Source organism: Arachis hypogaea, chromosome 16 (assembly GCF_003086295.3).
Source record: "Arachis hypogaea cultivar Tifrunner chromosome 16, arahy.Tifrunner.gnm2.J5K5, whole genome shotgun sequence".
Lineage (NCBI taxonomy): Eukaryota > Viridiplantae > Streptophyta > Magnoliopsida > Fabales > Fabaceae > Arachis > Arachis hypogaea.
This window is the reverse complement of record NC_092051.1, coordinates 31,834,380-31,846,566: the sequence shown is the minus strand read 5'-3', so window position 1 is coordinate 31,846,566 and position 12,187 is coordinate 31,834,380. Positions and strand designations below refer to the sequence as shown.

Below are 12,187 nucleotides of genomic sequence, written 5' to 3'. Positions count from 1 at the left end.
TGATTTATTATCAAGAATGGGAATTTAATTCACATCCGCATTGTAAAATAGGGGTTCATACTCGGTATACACTGATGGACCACACTTCATTACTCAAACATATCCAAGTATAAGGGGTTTATTTTTGATACATATTTATAGGAATGATTCGATCCTTCTGTGGATCACAAGACGCTAGCCATCTTTCTGAGTTCAGTTTCATTAGAAGTTACCAATTGCTGGTCTTGTATAACGAGCACAGAACTTGTAATACCCATTGCTGAGGAGGTTAAGAGATTTCCCATGTGCCCCAGCTCAGCATGCTCGAGTCGAGAATCTTCCATGGATGACTCTGGAAGCTGATTTCCTTTCCCCACTATCAGTAGCTCATACTCCTTAGATTTTCCAATTCTTAAGACCTCCTCTGTTATGCTGCTTGCGTCCTTTTCAATGTACGTCACTGACTCCTCCAACTTTGCTTTGAACTCATTCACTGCCACCTCGTCTAGCTCCTGCATAGGACATTCATCAACTCGTTTTTTTTGGGACACTAATTGACGTACATCGAGTCTCAGTAATTAAACATACTAACATACCTTGTCTGTTTCCCAATCCTCTGCTGACATGAATCTCACCAGAGACAACGTTATTGCTGGATGTTGTGCCATTCTTGCACCCAAATTTAAAGCCATACGATCATCCAATCCACCTATGAAAACTATGCAAACCCTCATGGTTGCATCAGTTGCACCTGGTTGAAGCCATGTACCAACTCCACGGTTGACAAGCACCGCCACCGAGCATGGTGCGGTTTGAAGCACCGTTTGGTTGACTTCCCTCCACCCTTGGCCTATCTCAATTGCTTCTTCATCATCTTCATCTTGTTCCCCTCTCCGCCACCTTTTATGGAATGGAATTATGATCATTCCCACTCCATGCTTCTCCGCAACATGACATATGTCCTCTTGCATCGTTGACAGCGCCGACACTGACCTCAAATGACGCAATCTCACTTGGCCTACACCGTGGTAAGCTTTGAAAGCGGCCACAACTTGGTCGTGCATGGAACTTTCTGATCCTTCGGGGAAGCCGTTCCTGCGGCTGCGTTGAACGGTCAAGATGGAGGTGGATCGGTCTGTGAGCTCGACAAGTTTCATAACGTACAATTTGAGATTGGTGGTGGTGGTGGTGTTTGGTCGAATGGATTCAATGAAGCTTATTAGGGAGGGTATGTTGCAAGTGTGGTGGTCGTGGACGCATGCAAGGATGCTAAGGTCGTCTCGCGGTCCTGCCCGGTTTTGTTTGCTGGGACGCGAGGGTGGGTATATTGCTAAGACTATTGGCGTTGTGATGAAGGTGGTGAAAAGAGCCATTAGCACTAGGATGGCAAACACCTCATCGTTAAGTACCTGCATGCAAAAATTCCAGCTACTTTTTCTTGTCAAATTTCAATATCATTCAAATAATTTTCAATTCACATGAAATTCTATATAAATAATGTATACTATATAAGCTCCTAATCCAACAGCAAATTTCATAAAAAATAGATTTTGATAAAAAAATTTAACGGTATAATTTTAGTTTAATAGATATTTGCTTAGATTTTAGTTGATAAGTATCTTGTAAAAAATATAAAAATAGAAAATTCTTATAAAAATAAATATGATTTTATAAAAACTATAGTTTCACTTTTGTATTTGATTTCTTTTTTGAGGTTCTTGATGACGGAGTAGTTTTTTAATTTGTTAAGAGAACTAATATTTGTACCATCTTTTGTTTAGATTTTAACTTTTTCTTTATATAAAAAAATGATGATCCCTAACTTTTTTTTTTTATCAACTACTTTTAATATCAAAGAAAAAAACATGTACACAAAAATAGGATTGAAAACAATAAACTCAAGCGAACTTGATGTATTAACAACTCAATATGCTAAGTTCATAAGCTTTGAATTTATATAGAATTTGACGTTATATATGTATATAGTTATAATTGTATATTAGATATTATAATTATTTATATTAATACATATATTATGTATTATATACTTTTAATTTACAATAATAATAATAATAATAATAATAATAATAATAATAATAATAATAATAATAATAATATTATTATTATTATTATTATTATTATTATTATTATTATTATTTGTTAAATATGTGAATGTGTATTGTTTTTTGTTTGAAAAAATTTTATTTTTTTTAAAGATGCTAAAATGATACTTTATTCATCTCTATTTGTAAAATGTACGTTCTCTTCCCTTATAAATTTTAAAAACTCCTCTTTAATTTATTTTAAATTTTTTGTATTAACTAACGTTAACTTTATCCACTCTTTAAAAAAAAATATTTTTTTACAAAAATACCCTTTAATAAAAATTTTATCTTTTGTGATTAAATTTTATTTACCAAAATAACCTTTAACAAATTATTTTTTTATTGATTAAGTTGTATTTTTACCAAAATATTATTTTAAAATTTTTTTAATGATTAAATTATTTTTTTCCTAACATACTCATCAATAATTTTTTAATTATTAAATTATAATTTTACCAAAATTTTCGTTAACAATTATTTTTGTACTTTACTATTAATTTTTCGATATCAATGTTATTATTTTAACATTAAATTAAAAAAAAATCTTATCACCGCTAATATGTATAACAATTATTATTAATAAATAAGTTGTTTTATAGAACTATTGAAAATTCTTAACTTTATCAAAACTTAAAAACAAGTCGAGATGGATAAATCCCAAACTTAAAAAATTAACATCTCATTCTTTCACATCTTTAAAAAGTAAGTTCTTTAATAATTAAAAAAACATATTGAAGGGTATCTTAGAAAAAATAATTTAATCATTAAAAATTTTTTTAAAAATATTTTGAAAAAATACAATTTAATCAATAAAAAAATAATTTATTAAAAAGTATTTTAATAAATAAAATTTAATCAGAAAAAATAAAATTTTTACTATAAAAAATAATTTATTTTAAAATAAATGAAAAAGTTTAACGTTAGTTAACACAAAAAATTTAAAATAGATTACAGAGGAAGTTTTTTAAAAATTATAAAAAAGAAGATGCATGTACATTTTATAAATAAAGGGAATGGGAATATTATTTTAACATCTCTAAAGAAAAGAGAGCAGAATTTTAACATTTTCTCTTTTTATTTTTATCAACCCTAAATTATAATATATATATATATATATATATATATATATATATCATCTGTCGCTATAAATTTTTAAAAGTCATAATATATGTGATTTTGATATATAAAGATCATTATTACCTGTAATCGATAGATATCAATAAATGTAATTGATATTTTTTATTATACATAAATTATAATTTATTTATATAGAACTATAGATTATCTTTCTATTATTTGAGTTGAGTCAAGTTTTATATAAATTTTTAATAGATAAAATTTAATTTTATAAATAAATTTAATTGTTGGTCCAATTATAGTCAGAGATGGCGGGGAACCGGGCAGCTAAAATGGAGATGGCAGGCGGCTGTTTGAAGCATCCTCTGCATCCTGATATCTCAGTGAAGGTGAAGGCAGGGCTTGGTCTATCTAGGAAAGAGGTATGCGAACGTCTTACCAAAGAGACGGGTACAGCAAGGGGGAAGGAAGCCATAGGAGACCGGGTTGGATTCCTCGAAAACGGGAAAGATATACTAGAGGCTGACGCGATGGGGGTTCTTGTAAGGCTTGATGAGGGAAGTGGCGAGAATGGGATGGATGGTGATATTGGAAATGAAACACAGGTTGCTGAAGGCAGGGGTGAGAATGGGGCAAATGTGGATATTGGCTCTGTACAACAAGAGATCTGTGGTGGGAATGCTATGGACAGAGAAGAGCAAATGCTTGAGAATAAAAGGGCATGGAAACTGGCAGTTGAATTCGGAGCAATGTAATACAATGAAGAAGATGATATAATGGCAATTTTGCAAGAACAAAATGAAGCACTAGATCAAAAAAGGAGGTTGGCAAAGCAGAAAGAAAAGGGTCGAAGATGCAGACCAAAAAAATTCAAAAAGGTGTGTAAAAAAGTTTCATTATGATTTTTAGCTCTTGGAATGTTACGGGACTAGGAGGGGTTGGAAAATTGAGTATGGTTAAAGAGCTAAAAAAGAAACAGAAATTGAATATGTTGGGTTTAGTTGAGTCTAAAATGCAAGTTGTGACTAAGTTTGATGTTGTACGAATCTGGGGGAGCGATGCTGTGGGGTGGGAGTTTGTAGGATCAGAAGGCACGTCGGGGGGTCTATTGTTGATGTGGGATGTCTTGCTATTCAGAATAAATAACTGTTACAAAGGAGAAAGATGGTTATGTGTTGAATGAGTCCTTTTGAAAAATGATTTTCGTTGTGCTTTCTGTTTGGTATATGGTGCTCATACTAGAGCAGAAAAACTTGCTGTGTGGGAGGAACTGAGTTTTATAGCTGGCTTATGTCAAGTCCCGATATGTTATATGGGTGACTTTAACGAGGTCACACAGGTTGAAGAGAGGAAAGGTCAGGACAGATTAACAGCTTCAGCAGAAGATTTTAAGAGTTGGATTCAAGATATGCAGTTAGTGGATTTACCTTTGAACGATCGCAAATATACATGGTTTAGAGGCAGCTCTTGCAGTCGTATTGATAGAGTTCTTGTGAGTGTAGAATGGACAGAGGAGTTTCCAGAGGTTTGGTTAAAAGGGGGATCGAGAGGCCTGTCAAATCACTGTCCAATTATAGTTTAGAACACCACTTGCAGAGGTGGTCCGCGTCCATTTCGAAGTTTAGATTCCTGGTTTACACACGAAGGTTTCCTAAGAATGGTCAGAGAGGAATGTAGAAATCTTGGTGAGGTGCAATTCACAGATAAGCTGAAGGCTCTTACAGTACCTTTGGGAAGATGGCATAAGGACAAATTCAGTGACATGGAAAAGAAAATTCAACATTTTGAGGAGGAGATCAGGAAGGTAGATGAGTTGGCAGGAAATGGAGTATATGATAGTACATCGGAGGCTAGAAGGAAGGCTCTAGTAAGCTGTTGCAAGCAGTGGTATGTGAGAAAAGAAATACACTGGAAGCAGATGTCACGCTCCAAGCATGCGAAGGATATGGATAAAAACACTAGGTACTTCCATAACTTGGCGTCGGCAAGAAGGAGGAACAATAGAATTGATGCCCTGATAATTAACGGAAGGTTAGTAAGGAATCAAGCTCGGATCAAGATTGCTATCAGAGATTTCTATAAACATCTGTATCACCAGGAGAGATCACCGGTAGTGGGATTTAGGGACGGACTGGTAAACGGATTGATGAAGAGGAGTCCATAGCTTTGGAGAGATTACCGACATCGGAGGAGATTAGAGAGGCAGTTTGGGATTGCGAATCTTCCAAGGCTCCAGGAAGTGATGGGTATAACATGAATTTCATCAAGAAGTATTGGGATGAGATTGGTGCAGAGTTTACTAAAGCTATTATGGATTTCTTTCGATCTTCAAGGTTGCCTTCTAACTCCAATATTACTTGGGTGTCTCTTGCACCTAAGTTCACAGGAGCCAAGGAGATTAAGGACCTCCGGCCGATAAGCATGGTAGGCTGTGTATACAAAGTGATCTCCAAAGTGATGGTCAGGAGAATGAGATCAGTCATGCCAGGTCTAGTGGGGGAGACGCAGAGCGCTTTTGTGAAGGGTCAGAAAATACACGATGGGGCACTTATTGCTTGCGAAACAGTGCAATGGCTGAAGACGAAAAGAAAGAAAGCGGCAATCATTAAACTAGACTTTCAGAAGGCTTATGATCGGGTTAAATGGAGCTTTGTGGACATCGTGCTACAGAAGATGGGCTTTGGTTGGAGATGGAGGGAATGGGTGAAGGAGTGTGTTGGCACAGCGTCTATGTCAATCCTGTTAAATGGCTCACCATCTAAACCTTTTAAGATGGAGAGGGTTTGAAACAAGGTGATCCTCTATCTCCGTTCCTGTTTGTTCTAGTTGTTGATGTTCTGCATAGGATGGTAGGGGAGGCAGTCAGGAACAGACGTATTATACCGCTGCTAGTTGGTAAGGACAATATAGAGTTGCCACATCTCCAGTTTGCAGATGACACTATATTGTTCTGTCCGCCAGAAGATGAGACCATCAGAAACTATGCTAGGTTGCTAAGGTGCTTTGAGATGATGTCGGGGTTAACCATTAACTTTGATAAATCAAATCTAATCCCGATCAATTGTGAACAGTAGTGGACGTACAACATGTGCAACTTGATGGGGTGCAAGGAGGCTTACCTTCCAGTCAGATACCTTGGCATCCCTTTAGAAGCAAACCCAAGACTGGTTAGGACTTGAAAACCGATAATTGACAAGGTAGAGGAGAAGCTCAGCCTGTGGAAGGCAAAGGTACTCAATAAAGCGGATAAGCTGGTCCTTATTAAGTGTGTGTTAAATAGCTTGCCGGTTTACTACTTGAGCCTGTACAAGATGCCAAAGGCAGTAGCAGAAAAATTGATATCATTGCAGAGAAGATTCTTGTGGAGTAAGGAGGAAGGTAGGAATGGTCTGGCATTAGTTAAGTGGGAGGTGGTTTAAGCCCCTAAAAAGTTGGGGGGATTGGGGGTAGGTGATGCTGTGGTTAGAAACACTGCACTCCTATCAAGTGGTGGTGGCGTTTTTCAAAAGAAGAATGTCCATTATGGAAGAAGGTGGTATGTTCTTGTTACGATTTGAATCCCAGTGTGATACTATCAGCTCAAACATTACCTACTAGAAGGGGTCCATGGAAGGATATCTGCCAACTGCAGTTCACAGATAATACTGTCAAGGATAAGATGATTGCGGGGTTGTCTATGGAGGTGGGTGACGGAAGGAGGACTCGATTCTGGGAAGATGTCTGGCTACAAAGTGGTCCATTAAAGATGAGTTTTCTGAGACTTTTCTCCATTTCAAACCAAAAAGGATCTGTCATAGGGGATTGTGGGTTCTGGGATGGGTTAGAGTGGATTTGGAATTTTCAGTGGAGGCGAGATTTATACCAATGGGAGTTGAAATTAGTGGATCTTTTACATGAGACTTTAAGGCTTATCAAGCTAACACATGATAAGTAAGACAGAATTTTTTGGAAGCTTGAGAAGGAAGGTATATTTTTAACTAACTCTTTTGTGTAGGTGGTACAGTCAGAATCTCTCACGGAGGATATTACCAGCTACAGCTTCACAAGAACACTATGGAAAGGTTTGGTGCCGCCACGGGTGGAGCTATTTATTTGGTTTACCTTGATAGGAAGGGTAAATACTAAAGAAAGACTGTTTAGATTGGGAATTATTAGTCAAAGTGATAACATGTGCGTTTTGTGTAACAAAGAAGTTGAACATATTCACCATTTATTCTTGGGTTGTGAGTTTACTTGGCAGGTGTGGTGTCAATGGCTATCTGAATTTGGGAGATCGTGGTTTGTTCCGGGCTCACTAAAAGAACACTTTGAGAGTTGGACAGGTGTTGCTAACAGGAAGGTAGAGCGTAACAAGTGGCTCATTTTTTTTTTTTTTTTTTTTTCAGTAATTTGGAACGTTTGGCTAGAGAGAAACAGACGGATTTTTAATAACAAGGAGGGGAGTGCAGAGGTGGTATTTCAGCAATCCTTAAACAGTTTTAGAGAATGAAGTAGTTTAGATCTTTTTTGTTGTTAATGGCAATGCCGGAGATGACATTAAAGAGATTTTTGTGTTTATTTACTTGTTCATGTTGTCTTGCTGGCCTTGTTTGTCGCTCCACTTTATTGTGTTTGAGCTCTCTTATTCCAAAAAAAAAAAAAAAAAAACTTAAATTTCGTATAATTCGATTCATAAAGGTGGTACCATATATATGACATTAGACAACTCATGCATTGAAGTTATTTCATGCCAAAATGCGGTATACTTTAACAAAGAATCCTTTCTAAAATGTGCACAAGAATCATATCACATTAATGTTCTGGAAATCTTATTGAATAATATTGCTTGTGATTCCCTAATTCCGTTAAAGAAATAAAATTCTCTGTAAATCTTATTGAAAAATATTTATTTTGATGTCCTGATAGTCGGAGGATGAGATTCGATAATAATTGTTAAGGATCCTACTTTTGTTATGCGCTTGATATAAAGTTCTTTTAATAATTTTTAAACTAAGATAACAAAGTTGATACTTAATAAAAATTACAAATTTAATATTAATTTTATATATTTATATATAATGGAAATTTGTACTACGAAAATACTTACATTACATTAAATTTTTTATTTTTATGAATGTTAGTAAAACAATTCAATTAGGAATGAGAATCATGAAGCACCAGAATAAGAGGACTGGATAATGCCCACTTCTTTAGATTGATAATACCATTCTATTAAAAAACGTTATCCTCTTCCAAAATTGCTTTCAGTAATCCTTATTCTTTTATTTAAATATATTTTAAAAAATAATTAGTGGTTTACTTTACCAGCCATTAACACAGAGCTAAGAGTCCAAGTCCAACTCATTAAAATGGCATTGTTAATCAAGATAGAAGTGACATTATTCACTCCCCGAATTTCTCATAATGCGGCAATTAATTTGGAATAGGCTTAATAGTCCATGTTTAGCTACCTAAGTATCTATTCCATAATTTAATTATAAAGATGACAATGACAGCATAGGAACACCAATCACTAATGGTGTCACCAACACTAATATGATCCAGAATCCTATGCCCAACACAAATTCAATTCGATTTTTTTATGAAGTGGAAAAAGGATAATGAATTTAAGCATTTTGATGATGAGGAGTGCTATAAGAAAGCAGATTTTATGATATGTAACTATCAATTAATTACAAAGAGTGTTAGAGAATTAGCAAATTTTATAATTTATAACTATTAATTAATTATTATTGGTATTTTTAATGGTATGAGATTTTATCTAATAATATAGAATTATTTATTTTTCTTTTACTGATTAAGTGTTAACCAAATTTTTAATAAAAGTGTTGACTCTCTAAATTTTTTCATTAGTTATTATTAATATTTTTAATAGTGTGATATTATATTTAATGATATAGAATTATTTATTTTTTTATTAGTTAAGTATTGGTTAAATTTTAATAAAAATGCTGATGTTTTAAACTTTCTCTTTAGATTATAGAAATTATAATATTATATTATAAAAAGTTTTAGAAAAAATTAAATTTTATTTTATATATATTTCAGGCTCAAATACTAATGCCAAAATTATCACAAGGCATGCATGCACTAACCTTTTTCTCTTTGCCAATGTTGAGAACAATAAGCTCCACCAACCCTTTGGTGTTCATCAAGAATCCAAGAGTAAGAGATTCCCTCACAGGTATCATGCTCATCATGGCCACCGTAAATGTCCCCAAGATTTTTCCGACGCACGCCGTCACTATGACCAGCACCAAAAGCCCCCACTCTTCCATTCCATGCAACTTAGCAACGTCGGTTTTCAACCCGCTCGAGGCGAAGTACAACGGAAGCAACAGCACCGTGACAAAGTCCTCGATCCTCTTTGCGACGCTGCTCGCAAACTCGCCCTTCTTTGGGATCGTGATCCCGAAAACAAAGGCTCCAAAGATTGAGTGTATCCCAATGAGGTCAGTGACAAAGCCTGCTATCATAACCCCCGCGAGGGTTAAACATATGCTCGCTTCGTCAAAGACTTGGCGTTGACGTGACCACTGGCGTGCTACCCAGTTCATAAAGGGTCTAACAAGGACCAATACGAATGCAACAAACGCCACCCCTGAAACCAACATATATTTGTTTTGAATTTCAGATATTTTGATTAATACAGCTGCCTGGTTGATAAAATTTTAATAGTAAAATAAAATAAAAATAGTATGTAATAAAATATCTCACATAAATTTACATAATATAAAGTAAACACTAATAATATAAAAAAAAAATTTAAAAACTCAGCATTTGTATTAAAATTTGGTTAACACTTAACTAGTAAAAAAAAAGAGTAATCCTAAATCATTAAATATAATTTCACACTATTAAAATATTAATAATGGATAATTGATGGTTACAAATTACAAAATTTGCTGGTCTGTTAACACTTCTCTATAAAAAAATTTAAAAATGCTATTTGTACACTAAAATTAGCTATTAAAATCAGCCATCAATATATTTGTGTATAAATACATATGTGGTTTAATTATTTTTAATATATATTTTAACATATATTTTATACTAGTAACTGATTAGCATATAGTTGAAAAAAATTATACCGTCCTTAAATTAATGTATGCGCTTGTAAAATAATGAATTTAAAAATGATTTTTTTATAATAACTAGTAATATATGATTTATTTGTGTAAAAGTATTTTAAATTTATTATGCATGAAAATTAAATTCTAAAATATATACTTATCCACAACTTAATTTGAGTCCGAAGCATTATCAAAAAAGAAATGAGTAATTAGAAAATCTTAATAATGAAAGTAATAATAATTTATATAATAAAAATATAAGTTGGATCACCTGAAATGAGAACCCAAATAGATGTGAGGGGTGAGCTTTTGTGTTGTCCATCGGCCAAGGCGATTGCCAAGGCCAAGAGAACCCAGGCCGCAACATCATTGAAGGCGGCGGCGGCCATGGCAGTTTCTCCTACTTGTGTGGTGAGGAGCTTGAGCTCTGCTAAGATGCGGGCGAGCACAGGAAAAGCGGTAATGGAGAGGGATACTCCCATGAACATGAGGAGCTGGAGGTAGTTATGGCCGGTTCCGAAGTGGATGGCTTTCTGGAGGAGGAAGGTTACTCCCATGGCGAAGAGGAACGGCAGGGATATTCCGGCAACGGCAATGCTAAAAGCTCTCTTGCCGCTGCGGCGAATGGTTCGAATATCAAGCTCAATGCCTACAAGAAAGAGGAAGAAAAGGAGGCCAATGCTGGCCACTGATTCCAGTATGGGAGTGCTCCATGAAGGGAACACCAACTTCGTAAATTGTTTGTTACGTCCAATTCCAGATGGTCCAAGCAAAATTCCACCCTGACATTTAATTTACGTCTTCATTCATTAGTATTTTGTGCAATTTAAGTCATTTAATCAAAATTTTTTTTAACCATATTAAGCGTACATCTAACATATTTTATACAAATATATAATAATTAATTTTAATATACATATAATATTTTTGTTTTTTTCTATAATTATTCTAACCTCGTTGTACATATATAATTGGGTGTTTCTATATACAAATCTAAAATATCTGCACACAAAAATTAAATTAGTTACTAAATTAATAAATATATATATATTTACGTATAAATATATGTATTGTTTAGTTATTTTTAATGTATAATTTTATATCCTGCAGCATGATTGTAAAAAGAAAGATGTTATACTTAAGATTTATTAAAAAAAATGTAAAGCTCGACAGTATTTTCATTTATCCTATTGAAGTCTTTAAGTGGCATGCACTTGAACTGTATGCGTACATGTGTAAGTGTAAGTCATCAAATAAATAAGTAAACTTACGAGAATCTCTGCAACAACTTTGGGTTGACGAAGAGGTTTGAGAAGGAAGGTCAAGCTACGGCTAACGGAAAGGACTAAGATGGTTTGAATGATCAACAACGGAATAGCGTAGTTGAGAGGGTTATCACCCTGCCACGCTCCATCGGAAGCGGTTTTGATGGTAGTGATGTTAGCCATCTTAAGTTTCATTTGTTCAAGTCTATGGGATGGGAACGGCTTTTTATAGTGGAGGGGCTTCAGTTTAGGCTTTAGAGGCTGACGACACTCCAAGAAATTTATATATACCAATACATATATTTAAGAGATAAAAAAACAAATAGTTCCTCGCACTTTTTAATTTAGATGTGGTTGAGGGAATGGTGTAGTACGTAGTTATGGAGTGTATAGGTGCTTTACGTAATTGTGGTATTAGGAACAAAAATTGGACCGTCTGATTTTTTGGAACACAAATCTCAGACCCTCGGATTTCTGTTTTAAAACTTAAAAAAATTTAGGATACACAAGTCGGACCCTCCGATTTGTGTACTAATTTTTTTTACAAAGAAATCGGATGGTCCGCTTTCTTCATCCTTATTTCAGAAAAAAACTGTCCCACATACATGCCTAGCACCCACATTTTCCACAACAAAATACAACACACATATGCTTCTGGTTACGGATCCGGCCCATGAATCCTACGCCC

The 12,187-nt window shown here is 34.5% G+C and overlaps 1 protein-coding gene across 1 annotated transcript; it reads right to left on the bottom strand.

The window, feature by feature from the left end:
- Positions 1-67: 67 nt before the first annotated feature.
- Positions 68-11,768, bottom strand: LOC112758894 (cation/H(+) antiporter 20). Its single transcript, XM_025807681.3, has 5 exons — positions 11,506-11,768; positions 10,506-11,016; positions 9,257-9,762; positions 576-1,388; positions 68-491 (listed from the first exon to the last, which is right to left on the bottom strand). The coding sequence occupies exons 1-5, from the start codon at positions 11,692-11,694 to the stop codon at positions 165-167; spliced, it is 2,346 nt and encodes a 781-aa protein (XP_025663466.1). The 5' UTR covers positions 11,695-11,768; the 3' UTR covers positions 68-164.
- Positions 11,769-12,187: the final 419 nt, after the last annotated feature.